The sequence below is a fragment of the Cynara cardunculus genome, unplaced genomic scaffold (assembly GCF_001531365.2).
Source record: "Cynara cardunculus var. scolymus isolate 2C unplaced genomic scaffold, CcrdV1 Un_Scaffold_1285, whole genome shotgun sequence".
Lineage (NCBI taxonomy): Eukaryota > Viridiplantae > Streptophyta > Magnoliopsida > Asterales > Asteraceae > Cynara > Cynara cardunculus.
This window is the reverse complement of record NW_020200721.1, coordinates 93,974-114,254: the sequence shown is the minus strand read 5'-3', so window position 1 is coordinate 114,254 and position 20,281 is coordinate 93,974. Positions and strand designations below refer to the sequence as shown.

The 20,281-nt window shown below is 36.7% G+C and overlaps 1 protein-coding gene across 4 annotated transcripts in view; it reads right to left on the bottom strand.

Moving 5' to 3' along the window:
* LOC112502357 (serine/threonine-protein kinase 38) overlaps positions 1–19,213 on the bottom strand; it is a 29,338-nt gene extending 10,125 nt beyond the window's left edge. For 2 of the 4 annotated variants that reach the window (XM_025106249.1, XM_025106250.1), the window contains exons 1-7: positions 18,870–19,213; positions 13,009–13,183; positions 8,049–8,132; positions 7,693–7,934; positions 7,362–7,602; positions 6,729–6,808; positions 2,888–2,972 (exon numbers count right to left, since the gene is read on the bottom strand). In XM_025106249.1, the coding sequence (XP_024962017.1) occupies positions 2,888–2,972; positions 6,729–6,808; positions 7,362–7,602; positions 7,693–7,934; positions 8,049–8,132; positions 13,009–13,183; positions 18,870–19,003 (1,041 nt within the window). In that variant the 5' untranslated portion in view covers positions 19,004–19,213. The remainder of the gene's footprint in view (positions 1–2,887; positions 2,973–6,728; positions 6,809–7,361; positions 7,603–7,692; positions 7,935–8,048; positions 8,133–13,008; positions 13,184–18,869) is intronic. The other 2 variants (XM_025106248.1, XM_025106251.1) reach the window with 2 other exon arrangements.
* Between the last annotated feature and the right edge of the window lie 1,068 nt (positions 19,214–20,281).

The window sequence follows — 20,281 nt, the reverse complement described above, 5'->3', positions numbered from 1 at the left end:
TACAAGAAGATTATTTTGGAATTTTTGTGTTGTAAATTATGTATTATAAGTTTCTTGTACTAGTGGGACCAAAATGGTGTATTTGTACTTCTTAATTTATGAAGTACATGTTTATATGCAAATGTGGAAAGTGGGGTATTACACAAACCCATATGAGATACGGAGGAATAGGCTATTCTTTTGAATCTAAAATTTGGTTTGCCTAACAAATACAAATTGATACTCTCAAAGTCATGCACGGTAGTAATACCAAACCAAATACGACGAGTAGTGGGGGAATCTTTCAACTAAAGCAATGAGATGCTTAAATGAATTTTTTTTTTTTTTGGAAATCGAAAGTGATGGAGAGATGAATGCTCTACAGAAAAATGGCACGTGAGAAGTTGTTGATCTAACAAAAAATCATATAACAATTGGGTGCAAATGGGTGTTTACTGTGAAATGGAAGGCAGATGGGAGTATTGAGAGATACAAGGCGAGACTAGTCGCTAAAATTTTCACCCAAACACGCGGTATTGACTATCAAGAAACTTTTGCTCAGATGCAAAGGTCAATTCCATTCGAGTACTAATATCTTTGGCGCCAAATTGTGATTGGCCTCTACACCACTTAGATATCAAGAATGTATTTTTGAATGGCGATCAACAAGAAGTGTTTACGAGTCTACTCTAGAGTTCAAAAAATTGTTAGGACAACACAAAGTGCAAAGACTGCCAGACTCAAAAAATCCTTCTATGGCCTTAAACAGTTTTCAAGAGCCTGGTTAGAACGATTTGAAAAGGCAGTGGAAAGTTATGATTATCATCAAAGCTAAGCTGATCACACAATGTTTTACAAGCCATCTTAGAAAGGTAAGATCTCTATCTTAATCATCTATGTGGATGATATAATCTTGATCTCATGATAATTATGAAGGATTGACCTATTTGAAAAAAAGGTTGGCCCAAGATTTTGACATTAAGGATTTAAGGCCAATAAAGTACTTCCTTGCTATGGAGTTTGCGAGGTCAAAGAAGGGCACCTTTGTTAACCAATGAAAGTATATTCTAGATCTTCTCAATGAGACTAGATAACGGGGATGGAATAACGGTTGGATGGTTAGGACATCTTATCTTTGGAGATAAAGAAGGGCGTGAACCTTTTGTACATCATGTCGATACTCCCATAGATCCTAATTTGAAGCTTTATCCGACTAAAGCCGAATAAGTCACTAATAAGAAGTTTCAACGACTTGTGAGAAAGTTGATCTATTTATCACATACACGTCCAGATATAGCATTTGCAGTAAGCCTAGTTAGTGGATATATGCACTCACGTGGACGAGAATATTTAGATGCAACTTGTAGAATATTAAAGTATCTGAAAGGAAGTATTTACTTATTCACGTTGGGATGATAGTACTACTGACGGGCGGTTTACTTCTAGCTACTGAATGATCGTTGGAAGAAATCTAGTTATGTTGAAAAGTAAAGAATGAAAATGTTGTGCAGAGTGTAGTGCAGAGGTAGAGTTCAGGTCTAACTCATGATGGTTGAAAAGATTATTTGAAGACTTGAAAATTCCTATAATTCAACCTATAAAAGTTTATTATGATAACAAGGAAGCCATCTCAATTGCTCACAACCCAGACCTGCATGATAGAACCAAGCATGTTGAGACTGACAAACATTTCACCAAAGAAAAGATAGAAAGTGGATTGATTTGTATATCTTTTATGCCTACTACACATCAGATAGTAGATATCCTCACAAAAGGGCTACGAAGAGACAATTCAAATATTTAATGAGCAAGCTTGCCATAGAAGACGTCTTCGAGCCAGCTTGAGGGGGAGTGTTGCAAGTTTCTTGGTTTAAAAGAGATTTGCTTGTTAAATTAGTGTCCTAAATTAAGTGTTGTATAGTTGTATTGAACTGGAAATTTCTCAGCTGTCATAGAATCCTTTCCTTTCTTATTTTCTTGTACTTCTATATATTATATTTCCTCTCAATGTCAATATACAAGAGTTACCCATTATTTTGAGAGTTGATTGTCCTCTTCGCCCATGAATGGGGTATCCATGTCAACAAATGTTATAGGATCAAAGACTTATCGGTCAAAATGGGCACAAAATTGAATTTGTCACATCGATATTGAGAAAAATTCTTCGTTATGCTAAATAAGAACTAAACCAAACTTGTCATGTTTAAATGCATTTTTCCTTATCTAAACAACAACCAATTTGACCCGAGCAATGCATAAGACAAGTAATCCTCCAACTACATAGAAAAATTTATCCTTCCCTGCCACTTGATCCCTTCAAAGGTCCCATGGAATCCTGACTACAAGAATGAGGCATGATCAAAATGTTCCAAGCGTAGACCAATAGATATTGGTCATCCATGTGATGAGTAAGCTAAGCTCAGTCACACATCGACAAGATAGCTTTGAACCTTAATTACTAAGAAATTGTAGTCCCCGCCGTTTTATTGGAAACTTAGGACAAAGTTTTTAAGAAGTCATTTCAAAGCGTTATACACATAAAACTTTGTTATTGAAGCCATCAGTCAAAGATAGTTTCACAAACTAATGTTTTGACTTTGGGAATGTTTCCTAACACAATGGCCTGAAGAAAAGTTTGCTAACAATACCATAATGATGCTATCCAGCAAGATATAAACAAGCGAAGCAACTGTAAAAAACGATCATCTCCACTCTATCCTACAAGTACTATGAATAAATCTCTGAGCTTGAAGATGAAAATTAGGAGAAGATAACCAGTGACAAATATGTGCTCCTGTAACTAGTGGTTTATGGACTGCATGAATAAAATGTGCGTGATATCATAAAAACAAGAATAAAGATATATATTGGAATTGGAGACCAAGCAATGAATTGCAATGTATGATACCTTCCTGCATGTGGTTATTGGATCGTCCGAGTAAAATGGGGGGTATCCAACGAGCATCTCATACATTATAGCACCTAACGACCACCTGCATGAAGGGCAATAATTAAGAATACCCGTTAAATAAATGAAAACGGGAAAGGTAAAAGTAAGGCCAACTGCTTGTCCAACATTTTAGAATAACATATGTCTGTCGTTTAATCAAAATGTGTGCACTTCCTGTTGTAGATTTCAACAAAAAACTGAACTCCAAGATTTCCCCAGGCGAAGCATAAGTTCTTTGTTTTTATGTATACCATTTGCCATGTTTGTAGCACGAATGCAACCGTAAGTTTAAGCGAACAGTTTGCACACACATACAATAGCATAACAAAGTTAAAAAGAACATGAGAAATGACTACAAGAAGCTGAGTAGTGTAAGAAAGTTGTGACAGTTTATACGAGAGCCGTGTTTCAAAGAAGTGTTGCAAACATCTTCTATCATAGACGGAGGCTCGTCAAGAGGTAGCCATGGCCGATGTCAAGGAGCGTCTTGACCGGCTTGAGCGAAGATTTTGGAACAGTTGATGGAAAAATGTGCAATGATAGCATGCCGAGATAACTAATGTCAGGCGCATCGCTTGCACATTATGGTGCCAAGAGAATATTTATTTCCAAACAAGATGATTGAAAACAAAACTCAGTTGTATTAGCGATGTGCAAGCACACATAGCCAACGGGGCAACACAATATCACTGTGTGAAATATTGTCATTCTGAAAGCCAAGGAGTATGACAGAGAGAAGGATTCCAAAGACATCAACTTTGTGTGATATTTTGAGATGCTCAAGTTGGATGAATGAGTAAAGATGCACATTGCTACCCTATATTAGAACCAATATAGCATTTTTTAGCAGTATAACAAAAATATCAAGCTAGAAAGAGACATCGACAATTGGTACATAAGACACTTGAAGGCCGACCGGGTAATTCTACAATGTAATGTTACCTATTAGGCAAGGAACTAATTAAGGAGTTGAAGCAAAAAAGACCTCAGATCTCATATTCAAGGTTCGGAACACAGGTGAGGAGGACTTGCCTTTCAGCTTTATCAAGTCAAGGTTTTGCACCAAAGTTGTTGCCGCATGGAGTAAAAACATGACCAATGCTCTCATTTGACCATCAAAAATTTGGAAGAACAATATTGAGACCGAATTATGTTTCAAAAGAAATATCCATGTTACTCGAATACTATCATCAATGAATGACAAACCATTTAGCACCATTAGAAATTGTGGAATAAGGTAAAAATGAAAGAACCTTCTTTGGTTACTAATTGGAAACAACACACATTTAGGTTTAGCATGTTCCAGTTCGGAACACATAGGTGCCAAGAACTTGGTTTTCAACTTTATCAAGTCAAGGGTTTGCACCAAAGTTGTTGTCGTGTGGAGTAAAAAACATGACCAATGCTCTTACGTCACCATCAAGAATTTGGAAGAACAAGGTTGAGTCCGAATTATATTTCAAAAGAAATATCCAAGTTACTCGAGTACAATCATCAACGAATGACAAACCATTTAGCACCATTAGAAACAGTCGAAGGACCCCAATAAGGTAAAAAAGAAAGAACCTTCTTTGGTTACTAATTGTAAACAACACATGTTTATGTTTAGCATGTTCACATTAATCAAAATAAAAACACTAGACATTTGAGCTCTTAAATACTAAATGATGGATGTCCAAGTCGGCCATGTTAAAGCCAGGTTCTTTTGCTATACAAAGAAAAAAGATGTGCCTTTGATAGTGTTTGATTGACTCGGTGTTTCAAGGTAATAGAGTCCATCATGTTCATAGCATGTCCAATCGTCCTTCCCAAACCCTTGTGCTAAAATACACGAAGAAGTATATAAAAAAACTGTTTCACAAAGAAAATCTTTTATGAGCTTTTGAATAGAAGCAGGGTTCGTCATGAGTTTAGGAACATGAAGAACATTCTTTAATAACAGTGATGGACCTAGCTCGACACCACCTATACTAGCCATGGTGTTTGGTTATCCATCGGCTGTGAATATTTTCCAGTTACTTGGACATGGGGCATATGAGGAGAATTTTTTTAGGAATGAGCCATAATATCAGTAGCTCCTGAGTCAATAACCAAGAAACTGGTGAAGGTTATACCCAAGAAATTTAATCCAATGGAGAATGAAAGGTTTACCGGAATATGCCAACGAACAAGCTTGATGGTTTCTCAAGTAATCTCAATTTCTTCTTAGCTGAGATTTCCAATTTCCTATGATGGCAGCACCGCTGCAAGAGTTATCAAGCAACAACCCTGAACAAGAGACTATGGAAGCTATGTATCAGCAACTGCAGATACAACAGAAAAAAAAACACTCAATTTTGCCTTCTCTTGGGCAGATTTCCCCTCGCCTTTGAAACTGTTGTTTTCCTTTGCGCTCAGTCCAGTAGACAAAGACCAAGTTGGGTACAGAAGCAAATAACAGTAGATAGCAGCAGCAGAGAAAACATCGATCAAGGATGTCCAATAAAAGGAAGGAAAATCGATTAAGGACATCCAAGCAGCAGAGAGAACAGAGGTGATTGAGGGCCTCCAACGGTAGCAGTTTGCATGGTGTCGAGCAGAAGGATTAAGCAGCAGAAGACTTCGATTGCAGAATGACGTCGCCGATTAAGGAAGACGTTGCATAACAGCAGCAATTAAGGCTATCACTGGTTAAGGGTTTGGATAAGAGGGACGGCAATTAAAGCAGAAGATACCACCAGTGATTAAGGTGGACAGTCGAGGGTGGCGTTGATGAAAGGGAGAACAGAAACTAAAGAGACCACGCACAGGAACAGAAACAAGTTGATGCTCTTATACCATGTGGTAAAGTGAAATAGAGAGAGAGAGAGAGAGAGAGAGAGAGAGAGTGTGTGAGTGAGTGGGTGGGTGTGTATCTTTTCTTATTATAATTAGTGACAAAGAGCACTAATATACAATAATCATTTTATATTTATCTATTGTCTATGTAGAATACACTAAAACATACTATTTTCCACAATTCTCTCGATTTTCCTTTGTGTGTTGTTCCTGGTATCATTTATTGCATTCTGTTTAAGACTAACTTAGCTCAACTAGCAAGGTATTTGATACTCCGATTAGGTGTAAAGAGCACAAAAATTGTAGTGACAATCAGGTAGCTTTAGAGCAGAGGGAAAAAAGTCGTCCTTAGTTGAATGGGCATCAACTCATCGGCAAGTGGTGGCAATGTTAGGGCCTAGATTGGAATAAAGTTTGTAGAGCTTCAAAGGTCACAACAAGGTCTTGACTAGTGTTAGAGTGGATTGTTGAAGCCTACAGAAGTGAAATACAAGGTAGACAGCACCAAGCCCCATAAGGATATCAAAGAGTTGTGCCAAAGCGTAAAGGCCACTAGACACTTCATAGTCTAGGTCAACAAAAAAATTGGGCGCAAGGAAGGCAACGCTAGGTGGTTGTGACCCATTCAAGGGATTTGATGGTGGTGTCAACCACTTTTTAAGGTTCGGTTGGCCGCTGGAGATGACCTACGGTCTATTTACTATTCTTTTAGAGCTTAAGCTCATTTAACAATCTCATGGCTAATACTTGATATAATTCAAAGTATGATATCCCAACACGTACAGTATATTGGATGGGCCGATACAATTTAAAAGGGGGCCCAACATCACTATATCTAACAATGCCCAATCACAAGTAGCAAGAAATGCCATTATTGTTCTATGCATGTTAAAAGTATAAACCAAAAGTACCCAGTATATCTCACTCGGAGTAGGGTCTGAGTAGGTGTGTTATAAGTAAAATCAGCAAATATAACACTAACCAGTCACACTCCATTCCATATCCTTTCTTCAACAATACTTCAGGAGCAATATAGTCCGGTGTGCCCACGGTTGAAAATGCCTTCTCGCACAAAATCAAAGAGAAAAACCAGCTTAAATGAACAAAAATAAAGTCCAATAGCTGTCCGTATGTATCTTTGATAATTTATGTCCATCATAGAGATAACGATTCACAGACCACTCTAGAATACCATCATCCATGCTTACCATGTATGCCAGATAAGCAATGTTTTATATATCATGTGTTGATGCCAGTTAATTGTACAATGCACCACACATCATGCCAACATGTAGTTTTTTAAACATATCTACAAGATATTTGAGTTTACATCTAAATAAGAGCTAATTGAGTCTACATCAAGAAACATGAAAGAGAAGTGGATCCCCTTGGCAACAAATAAACAGCTCTATGAAACAGAAGTATATTAGCTTCTCATAGGGTCCCTTGGTTGCAGATATTCAGGGGTTGTGCAAGCAGACTTTTCATAACATAGGCACAATCACATTCAGGTAAAATATAAAATGAGTGTCACCCCTTAACGAGTCATTTATTAACTTACATGTAGTTTAAAGTGGATCAATACATGTATTCTGATTTTTAGATAGAAACAAACCAGTTTTCTCCTGTTCATCTGCCAATGCTGAAGCTGTTCATGGGCGCTTTTCCATCTATGTCCACTCTCAGCATCAGGGAAGCCATCAATGTCCATTGGTTCTCTTATATTCTCATCAACCATGGTTTCATTTTCATTCAATGTAGATAATGTTCTACAATCAAGAGGCTTACAGAGACCAAAGTCTGAAAGCTTCATGTGACCATTTTTGTCGAGAAGAAGGTTGTCAGGTTTTATATCTCTGGAGAACAGAAAGTAGAATCAAACAGATCAAGTGTGTTACTCAGATTTTGAATGAGAATTATATAATCTGAGTTATATTTGCACCAACCTGTGAATGTAGTTATGTTTGTGAATGGAGTCTATAGCCAGGACACTTTGAGCTATGTAAAACTTAGCAACATTCTCTTTCAGTGTGTCTTCTCTCATTAGCAAAGTCATCATGTCCCCACCAGGTAGGTATTCCATAATGAGGTACAAATACTCCGTGTCTTGGAACGAGTAATATAATTTCACTATGCAGTGGCTGGCCACTTCTGCAAGCAAGTTTCTCTCAGCCCTAACATGTTCCACCTGTTAAAATAAATATGAAATTTGCCTATTTACATAGGAAAGGGGGGGTGAAAGCATAGGTTGTCTCAGACTCGCTGAAAAAAGAAAGTGACTAGTCAACAAAAGACCATCTACCTGTCCTCTAACAAGCATTTCCGATTTCTTTAGTTTTTTCATTGCATAAATACTGCCAGATTTTTTCTCCCGACATAGTCGTACCTGCAATGAGATAATCAGCTATTAAGTTGGAGAAAGATAGTTTTGCTTCAACATCATATATGTGTGTGTGTGTGTGTATATATATACATCTAAAAACATAAAGAACCAAAACCACGAATTCAGAAAGCCCAAGCTAGAGATGTTTTTAAGTTCAAAGGTTAATAATTCTGTAGTTCTAAAATTTCAGATCAAACGTTCTAGGAATGCATGATGGCTCCTTAGTCGCTCATAATTAAACAGGTGATTTTGAAGATACTGATCTTATCTTTAGATAAGCTCAAAAAGGAATAAGAGGAGAAAAAAAGGAAAAAAGGCTAAATATTTGAAAAAATAATTATGAACCCCGCAAAAGTCTAGTACATAGATCTAGGCATGTTATCCTAAGCAGTCTTATAAAGATTGAACCGACATCTGATATCCTAATTACACAGATATGTAGAGCTAGAATCCCAACAGCTACTCCCTAATTGCAGTCCTCTCTTTTGGCTCAAAGATAAATTTACATACATTGCAGTAAACCTAGAGGTATAAAGCTTCCCATACATGGACTTGCCTTAAAAACTTCTTTTTAGAAGATTGCATGCATACGTTATTGCAGGATTTCTGTTTCTACCAGCCATGATTGATTTCACGCTAAAAAGCACTTATCCTTTCCATTAGTGAAAACATACACGGTTCATTCTACAATCAAACAAATCATGTAAGATTGAATACCTAGTATATCTGTCCATATCAAATTTAGTAGTGGATCTATTCACATCGTTTGACAGTGACCATACCCATTTAATCCATCCTGATTATAAAAATAAAACAGTTGATTCCTCACTATCCACCATAATTTTAGGTGTAAAGCCACATGCAATTATGTTTGGTGTCATTGCCTAGCAATGCAAGTTGTTTCCAATTTGAAATTAACAAAAGCTGATCATTGATATGAATAAGAAATAAACCAAACCAAACCAAACCAAACAAATGGGCCCAATATATCTCACTCAGAGGTGGGATCTAGGAGGGTGAGATGTAATCACTAGTTTCCCTACCTTGGTCTGTTTCTAGTCTACCCTTCCCCCACCCACTACCAATCGAGCACCCTTCCTCCTACTTAGCCTAGCTACATCCTACAGGGCACACCCCCTAGTCTGCTACCCTAATCTTGTGTCTCCACGAACTCCTATAAGATGTCATGTCCTCGGAAATGCCAGAGGGTTCCATGTCTATCATAAGTGTCTCTACCCAAGTCCTCCTTGGCCTACCCCTTCCCCCCGTCCCCTCGTCTGTCACAGTTTCTACACTCCGCACCGGAGCCACTAAGTGTCTCCTGCGAACGTGTCCAAATCACACACAGTCTTCCCTCTCTCAACTTATCCGAGATGAGCACCACTCTCAACTCCGCTTGGAAGACGTCATTCAGAACCCCATTAAACATGGTAAGATCACGTCCATATTAGCATCCTCGTTTCTACAACTTCCCAACTTCCTCACGTGGACCTTCCTCATTGCCCAACACTTCGACCCATACCACAGACCTACAAAGTTTTCCTTTTCGTTTTAGCGAGACCTTCTTGTCACACGGCACCCTTCCACTTCAGCCACCCCCGTCTTTATGTGACGTGTCATGTCATCTTCGACCTCTCCCTCCTTCTGAATCATGGAGCTTAGATACTTATAATTGTCCTCTAGGGGTACTCTTTGGCCCCCAATGTCGACTACAACCCCCTCGTTAGGGCACTTCCCGATGAAAATGCACCAAACGTATTCAATCTTAGAGCGGCTAATACGCAATCCCTGTGTTTCTAATGTCGCCAACCTCTCTTTCACCTCCACTTTCAACTCTGCAACCAACAAAATGTCATCCGCAAATGACATACACTAGGGTATACTCCCCTCGATCCCTCATGAAATCTCATCCAAAATCACAATAATAGGAATGGACTTAGTATGGATCCTTGTTCCATCCTATATCCACCAAGACATACTATGTCTCACCCACCGATGTCCTCACACAAGTCCTTGTTTGTCCCTACATATCCTGAATCCTCTTGACACACCTCCATAGTACAACCCCGTTTCGCCAGGATCCTCCAAATAACGCCCCTTGGAACGCTATCTAGCCTTCTTTAGATCTATAACTCCATATGTAAATCAATACTATGCTCTTTATACTTCCCATAAGGCGTCTGAGAAGGTGGATTGCCTCAATCGTCGACTGCCTTGGCATGAATCCAAATTGGTTTCTTGTCACCTCCATTCGTGCCTCACCACGGCCTCAATCACCCTCTCCCCTAATTCATTGTATGGCAGAGTAACTTTGTACCATGATAGTTACCTCACTGTTGCGCGTCTCTTTGTTCTTCTAAATTGGCACCACCATACTAAGCTTCCATTCCTCTGGCAACTTGCCGGTCTAGCATGTGACAATGAAGAGCTCTACCAACCAACGCACCCTTCCCCAAAACACAACCACACTTCAATGTGAATCTAGTCTCAGCCTACGGGTTAACCCTTCCTCATGTTCCTTAGTGCCCCATTCACATCCCCTATGCTAATACGTCGACAGAAACAAATATTATGTGTTCTTTGATATCCCCCTACTCCCTCTACCTCCCCCTTGCCTCGCTAAATAAGGTACAGAAGTACCAACCCATCTCCCCTTAATGTCTTCATTCTTTACTAAGACCCATCCGTCCTCATCCTTAATACACCTTGCATTTCCGAAGTCTTGACGCCACCGCTCTAGCTTTTGTCGGCTTGTAAATTCCATTCTCACCTCCCCTAGCATCTAACCTCCTAAAGTCAAGTTGCATGTTGTGATGTCAAGATTTTTGCTTTAAACATATGGCCTACAAAAATTCCCCTAGTCCAAAATATGCATACATATTCCTTATTGGGGGGTTGATCCAAAGTAGGGGTGTAAACAATACGAGACAGCTCGCGAGCTACTCGAGATCGACTTTGTCAAAGCTCGGTCAACACTCGACTCGAATAGGCTCGGCTCGAGCTCGACTTTGACATATTAACGAGTAGAGTCAAGCTACCCAATACTCGACTCGAAAAGCTCGTGAGATACTCGATTATTTTATACATAATTAGTTTCAGAATATAATCAGTTTATGATAAAATTTGTAAAATACAAATAATAAATATATCTTATATTTTTAGATATTTAAACAAAATTATGCATTTTTTAATTATAAAAATTAATCAATTAATTTTTATTAAAATCACAATTAAAAAAAGACAAAGAAAAACTATAAAAAGGGTTAGTGAAATTGTCCCACATTGGAAAAGAGATGGTAAAGGAAGGGATAAAAGATGTTATAAAAAGAGAGGGAGATGAATGAGATTCCTAACTTTGTCTTTTTGATGATGAAGTTTGAAGTTGATCCCTTTAGTTTTATAAAAACTAGGAGAACACCTTTAGGTTTTAAATTTTTTAAAAGAAAGACCCTAAAATTTCATAAATTTCAATGGATGAGCTTATTTCGAGCTCGAGTTCGAGTTCGAGCTTGAGAAATAGTTATCAAGTTCAAGTCGAGCTTTGATTTTTACTACTTGCGAGTTTTCGAGTCGAGTTCGAGCTTCGAAATTGGGTTTTGAGTCGAGTATTGTGATAGTCGAGCTTGACGCGCATCATTTACACACCTAATCCAAAGCAAATTATATGTGTTCCTAATTGGAAGCTTTTCATATGTAAGTTGACATTTTTCTCCTTGAAACAATCATTAATGTTTCTACATGATTTAAGACTATCTTCCTATGTCTTTCTCTTCGTCCATTAGAACAAAAAAAATTGATACTACCACCCAAAAGCGAGACCCTAAACCAGGACATTAACATTTTATTTATGACCAAATTATTTGTATTAACTCCTTGAGTAGTCCAAAGTATCAATTTGTTTTGAAACGGGGATATATCTATCTTCTTTTTTCAAGTTCCATATAGATACATGCAAAAAATTCATTGACATTTTGAACATAAAAGTAGAGACAACCTACACCTTTCATCCCATTAAATTTTGACGATTATCAATTTGGTATGTTACTAAGAAATGCCCAAACAGTTTTCTCAATGTTTCTTATAGGCTCATTAGGAAGACAAGAAGGGTCACCAAAAGATCTTTACTCTAATTTTCTTCAACCCTCTACTACAATCTTTTATACCATCTTTTGATTGTGGTTGCTAGCTACATCAAAGCCAAAAAAATTAGTCTACAACCTTAAAAATATGAGTGATGGAAGCTAATGAAACCTTAAGATGAGTCATCTAGATTCCCTTTTCAAGTTAAATTCAAGTTTTGTTGCTCTCATCTGTTTCTTTCAATTTTTCCTTTCAACTAATCTTTCCATCTAATAAGTGATAACTAGTTGGTTGAGCAACATAGCGAAAAAGTACCTACTCTACTCCTAAAAAGAGAGCCATTTTGGTAAAAAGTGAATTTCTTGATTTTAAATGGAGTAAAGTATACATCAATGATTCCAAAAAAGGACAAGAAATTGGATCCATCCCTGGATGCATAGGCATAGACGAAGAAAGCAGAAGCATAGGGGTAGATGAAAGCAGAAGCATAGGGGTAGATGAAAGCAGAAGCAAAGGGGATTTCATGAGGGATGAATCATCTGAACTACTTGAGAGCTGGAAGATTGGGATATCCCGACTTCCAATTTTTATACCCGCTTTTAAAGGTAAGATATCGACCTTGATGGGGGGCTCTCACAGGTCTACTCGCCAGTGTCTTCCTTCCACAAGTTCTACCTACGCTTCCCGGTTATAAGATCTCATACGGAAGAAGAGCCTCTTAACACCTAGCTACATGCAAGAATACAAATACATAAATACTAATTAGATTCATGATATGATTGTCATGCGTATTTCTAACCTCGCCAAAGGCTCCTCTTCCAATGATTGTTAAAAGCTCAAAATCATCAACGCATATCTTGTTCCTTTTAAGTCGCATAAACTCGGTTTCCTTTCTCTCTAGATCCTTGATAAGATTAATTTGTTCCTCTTTAGGCACATCCGAAGAAGCCAGCTTCCTCTCTAAGATCCATCGCCTGCAACAAGATAAGTGCATAGAAATATTATGATTAAAATCAAAAAATGCGCATCTATACAATGAACCATGGATTATGACAAAATTTTACCAAGACAAACAATACGGGAAAGATGTCATTAAGACTAATCAAAAAACAAAAAAATTATACGCATTTCTACTTCTTAGAAGATGACATTCGAGTTGATTATTGGTTTTCAGCCTAACAAGAAGAAAATTAATAATACATGCCAAGTGCCAACATACTTCCTATATTCAATCATAAATGGCCATTTTGACCTTTTACTGCCAAATAGACTACTCTTTAGCTTTGAAACCGATATGAATTCATTTTTATAAAACATAAACTAATAACTATATTAATGAGATTGCTCTTAGAATGTACATGTTAACATATGCCATCTAATTCCAAAACCATCAGAAATATTTGAATATGATTCAAATATTAACTTTATGAGAAGAGGAAACCCTTCATAGTGAGGCCGTGGGATATGAAGACGTAGAAAATCCTTAATTAGATAGGTAATATTTGAGTAGCAACAATGAATCTAAGGGTCTTGTCCCTTGCTAGACATAGTGGTGTGGTTCAGTGTCGCCTAACCAACCACTCTTTCATGCCAATCCCAGCACGAAGGATATAAAATTGTCTAGTATGATCCGCTCTCCATTACAACTACCACCTTCTCCCATGCAACTCCGCTATCAATCAATAGCACGACTTTCTACCCTCCGTTTTCACCTTCAAGCTTCATTGTAGACAGCCCTACGGTAGAATTCAATGATATTTCAACCTTCATCCATAATCACATCGAGTCGATATTGCCCCTTGTTCTACCTTCCTTCCTCGCCTTATTATTCAGCCTTCTAAATATGCAGCACGCCGACCTCCTTTTTATCGCATTTATGTCCCAATATGTAATTTTGGTTACATCGATCATAGTCCTTGAGATCTCTCCGACTATACCACCATAACAGTAAGTTTCCCGAACTTCCTCATTCCCCAATTCGCTAAACCACCTCCTTTAGTTAGCCCTCTTGACCTTCTCCCCACAACCCCATCCCAAATACACCTAGTTGTCTAATTTGAACTTCTAATGCCTGAAACCAATTTGTTCCTCCCCTCAATTTTCTTAGCTAACTCCATAGGGTTGCTTAATCCTACATGAGCCAACAACCATACTTCTACAAGGATCAATGGGCTTAATCTATTTACATATTGACTTAAGGATGCCTCATCGAACACATCTTTGTCTCCATCAAACGTTGCCTCGTCCGTAGTGGTTTTTTGACATCTTAATCCTACATCTAATTCTTGAATTTCTTCAATGGTGTGAATCCAACTTATCTTGTTATTTGACCAATGTTTCCATTTGTTTCTTCACCGTTTGAAGGTTATCTCTAATTGTGTTGATTTCCATTTATATTGTTCCAATGCTCCCTTCCAATTTGTCCACCTTAGACGCTATGTCTCTTGTCATTTCCCAGATGAAACCGCTCTGATATCAATTTGATGTACACATTCATGATCAAATGCTAAATTTATAATGTCAAAAGATTCGAATGGTTGTAAAAAAAATTAGGGGATTACAAAAGTGTTTTTGGCTTTTGAGAGGTCGAGTTCCCTCCTAGAAGCTTTCTTCAAGAATAAACACGAAATTGATCGATGCCCCTCACATAACAAGCCCCCCTTATTTATATCGGATGCTACTGACTAACTTACCACCTTGCTTTATCTACTTGTACCACAAAAATAACCACTTCTACAATCCTGTCACTACTTACCATATTTGACTTGGTTGACCCTCAAGTCAATAACCCCAACTACATCCACCTACATTGACCTTTTAACTTGACTACCGCATTACTAATGGTAAAACAAACTACTTTTTGAAACCAATGCACTTGTATCGAAACAAAAGTGAAGGGGGTGAAAGTGTGTTGCAAAAATTGTAAGGATATAAATACTATCAACATTATCTAGGTTGTTTAAGAAGTGTCCTAGTAGTTGATGGTATACTATCATTTCCCCTTCGTTTTCCCTTTATTTTTATTTATCGGTCTACAAATTTAGGCTTTGTTTGTTTTTCATAAAAAAACTCTTATTAGCCCTTTATGTCTGATTTGTTAAGAGACAAGACCATCCAGACTGTTTGTTTTTCCAATTTTTCAGAGGCCCTTATGTCTTATTTTCCTCTTATTTGATAAGAGGTAACCCAACCTCTTATGCCTCTTATTGTTCTTCAAATCCTCAACAACGGAGCTTCTCAATCGATTAACCTTAATCATCAATCATTTCTCTCAATCGATCCTTACCAAATCAATCCTCACCTCTCTCAATTAATGTATTTTAATAGGATGTAAACGTGTTAAACACCATTAATGACATATTTTCATTTAAATAAATGTTAATTATATAATTTAGATGTAAATTTCATAATGATAATGAATAAATATGTGAAATTGTATAAATTTATCTATAAATTCAACACTACAATTTTTTATAAATAAAGTAAATCAGTTTACAAAAACAAACAGTCTTATTGATTTAGATTTCAGACTTCAACTCCATCTCTTATAAATCAGAAGTGAAATAAGGCTTTAGACTTCAGCACTTCTTAACAAACAAACGCCACCTGAGTCTTGTTATCTTATTTTATACTTATCTTGTTTATAGAGCTAAGTAATAGATTGGAATAGTTTTTAGTTATTTTCATGCTAATTGTAGATATTATGTTGTAGCAACAAGTGCATATTACAGCATAGTCAAAGCACTGGTAGTTAAGAGCTCGAAAAAGGCATTTAATGAAGCTAATTTTTGGAAGATTTTTCCCCATGCTTACGTGAAGAAAAGTTGAGTTTGAAGACATCTTTTGCTGACCAAGGAGTCCTCATTAAAATAAGGAGAATGTCCTTGCGTTTTGTTATACTCCTTGGTTGTTATCCTTTGAACCTTCCAATTCAGTGTTTGCGTCTTTTCTAAGCCATCTTCATTCGTGTATTGAAGGGGATGCGGACACGTATTTAAGATATACCATTGTTCCCTTAAGTTTTCTATTATGCAAACTTTTACTAATCAAGCATTGAATTTATACTTGTGTTATTTCTTGCTATTTACTTTTATTGCACCTTCATCATTTTAGCATTAAATTATGTCCTTTATAACCATGAAAAGCATTTAAGCAATGATATACAAACACCCTTATCTTAGATATGAGGCGAGATTAAGACAACAATTATGAAATTGGAGGTAGTTTATCAATAACAATCCTTTCCAACTTCTCATTTACGGTTATACCGATGCACCAAACATCTATTGACAAGTTGGCATCTGTTTTTAAATGTGAAAGTGTGTTAAAACTTAAAAAGAAGACAACGTAAAGGCTTCAACGTGAATGATAAGGCTATGGGCATCCTATAAAGAGCTAAAGCAACAACTATTGCTTTATCCATATGGATAGAAGGGGAAGATTTCTGGCATGCTTAGATTTATGCTTATCATAAAGAACTGAAAGCATGTATATAGTAAGTGTATGTCTAAATCTCAAAAGGGGCCCTTTAAACCAAATATTGGGAAGTAAGTTATTGCTATAGTCCTATAGCAACCCTGACGTTATGCTATGGATCTCTCTGTTGGACTAATTGTTAGTCTTAATTGAACCTTGTACACTTAATTTTTCTTAATTATTGTCTAGATTGGCAACAAAACTACGACAAAAATATTTCTTCCAATTCACCATCTAAAGTTGATTTTTCTGGTTGGTGGTAGATTTTATTCTATTGCCAATTGATAAGAATAGTTAGTGGAATTATCGAAGTCTTGGCAATCCATGCTTAAACTATGAAAAGTTATCCAATTCAATTCAACCCACAAGTCTTCGTGTAGTCGACAAAATCTAAAAATGTCAAACTAGTTTTATCTCCTCTTGTTGGGTTTCTCCAGCTTAGTCTCAAGTCCAAATAGTTGTAATCAAGAGAAATAACTCATTGAAACCATGGCAACAAGAGCACAATAGAGGCGACAAAATGGAAGCAAACAATGTCATGAAATGATTCTCTTACATGACTTCTTGTTTACCAATGTAGCAATGAATTCCTTTAGCTCCTTGAGTTCTCTTATTTGAGCCAATATAGTTAACTGTATTTCACTGGAATGTTCCAGATGATTTTGTTACGTTCAAGGTACCATGATTTTGTTACTTCAAGTTACTGGCTCGCTTAAAAATAATTAGAAGACCATATGTCAATAGTATACATAAAAAGAAAAGAATGTTGAAACAATGTGAATCCATTTAAAACTACAAATAAACCATTTTCATTCAAAAAGCTCATCCTATGAATTCAAAAAACCTATCCTGCCAGAAGATCATCCTAAAACCATAACACTATTTCTAGTAGAACGGAAGAAAAATCAGGGAATAGCCGCCAATGAGTTGGATTCCATAGCACAAGAAAGAATTTTCCCCTTCACATTTTCGTTGGAGGTTAAAAAGGTTGTTCAAACAACCATATGTATATTCCAAGGTCTAATCAGACGAGCACCATCATATTCTTAAGCATACAATAACGGTTGCATCCAAATATGGCCACAAAAAGACATGCCTCTTTATTGGAAACCTTGACTTGGTGCTATCGACAATTGGTTGCCTCATCTGCCAAATTACCCCACAGGGTTTGGTTTTCCATCTCTTCAAAGAAAAAAGATTCAGTAGTCTAAGATAACGGATTTCTTAAAGAAGAACGAAAGTCTCTACTAGTCTCCGCTACGTCTTTAAGAAAAAAAAATATATCATATGTTGATTTAGCATGATTAACATAATACTAGAACTACAGTGTAAAACCAACACCATGTTTCCATCTCATAATTTATCTCCATACACCTTGGGATGCTCCTTATTCACCCCTCTGGGTATCCTTCTCTCTTAAGAATATATATACATATATGTGTGTGTGTGTCTTCAACCAAAACAAATCTTGGGAATGTTCTTGCTCTTTCTAAATTCCATCATTCGGTAACCTCTTTGACAAAACAATACCTAAGTTGAACCTCCTGCTTAATAAATGGTTGATGACTAAACTTTGGAAGTAAATACAAATTTGGCATACCAATATACAATACACTCTACTTGTATAACTCTCTGCTGCAGGATGGTGGATTATCTACAGAAACTACCCGCAAAAGATGCTGAATATCACCATTTTTTTGGCAACACCAAAACCAAGTGCTTATGTGTGGTAAGCTCACCAGATTGTATCACAAAACTCGAATGAAATTTTGATGCCTGTGGCGCCAATTAAGAGCCAACCTCGCATTCCCCACTACTACATCAAGCTAATAAAGTAACTTCAAACAGTAAATTCAAGGACAAGAATACATTAAATCAATACATGCATCATCCCAAAAACTTAATGGAACTCCAGTCTAATCATTTCAGTTACTTAATATGATAGAATCTTGATACTACTAAATGAAACCGGATTCAGTCTCCACCTGTTTTTGAGCAACAAAGCGTAGATCTCAGGGCAAGTAAATGCAGGACACTGTATGGTACTAAACCTAACCTCAGAGAGTCAGAGACTGAAGATTGGCCTATGAAAAGCATAAAATAGAAAACAAGTACAAGACACAAATCCCATAGAAAGGATGTAAGAATCACAGCTTTAATTCACAGTTTGTGAAAAAATAAAACCTCTCTTTGCGTTCTTGAATGTTCTTCATCTGGGTTTTGTAGTGATTCTCTATGAATTGCTTCGCAGCAGCCACTTTCTCCATGGTCAAGCTTGACCCCTGCACTTCGTCATCTCCTTTCACTCCCTCCTCCATTTTCACAGAGTCTCTGAATCTGGGGATTTTCTTTGCTATTTTCTCTCAGTAATAAGCAATTAAGAAAACTACGGTTAAAATGGAAACCTCAGGAGCCCCTTTTTGGTTTATCTCATCAGCATCAAGTCACCAATGTGTAGTGTATGTGTTTATATGTATGATAGGTATATGTAATGGTAGGGTTTTAATCTGCTGCAAACGGATATACGCAAAGCCCAATAAATAAGATCGGCTATTTGTATGACAGCTGTGTTGATTTGTCTAATCTAGATATTGGGTTTTTCTTTCTTTGTCTTCTCTGACTCCATTTATAAGCCACCATGCTTCTTCATCTTCTTTTTTATAGGGTCAAGGCCAAAAGAAAATTGTAAATAAGCAAAAATCTTAAATCTCTTTCTTAAGATTCATCTATTATATTTTATTTATAAAAAAAAATCATCTACACCATGTTCGTCCAAAATAATGGGTAAATCTATATATCATACGAGTCGAATTGAGTTTATATGAGAATAATATATATATAATATATATATATATGTATATATATATGGATGGAAAGGTTCAAACGGGCACCTTTATTTTATGAAAACGTGAGAACATTATTTTATCGTAAACAATCACATGTGATACTATTATTCCAATACATATGATATACATGTGATACTAAATCAGAGACGTGGACGACTTTTAACGCGATCTAGGCTGTAGGTCAAGTCGTCTTTACACCACTAAGTCTCGCACATGTACTATCACATGTGATATATGTGATACTATAATTCATCAAAACCATCATATGTGATACTAAATCATAGACGCAGACGACCTTTAGTGCGACCTAAATCGTAAGGCACGACATCCATACACCAGCAAGTCCCTTCAAGTGTATTATTACATGTGATGAGGATATTCACGCATTTTCGTAAAATGGAGGTGTTCTCGTTTGAACCTCTACATGTATATATATATATATATATATATATATATAAGTAAGATAATTGTCTAATCATATGTGATTTTACATTAATATCACGTACAAAAATCACATATAATTCATGCGACCTTGTCTTGCAGCCGTAAGTCAATCCGTACACTTTTTTTGCCGTTAATATAAAATCACATGTAATTTTGTATACAATTTGGTCATTCTCTTATTTTCCTAAATAGTTATTATTCTCGAATGAACCTACCTCATATCTAGTATATATATATATATATATATATATATATATATATATATATACACACACACTAGTTTTCTACCCGTTGCAATGCAGCAGG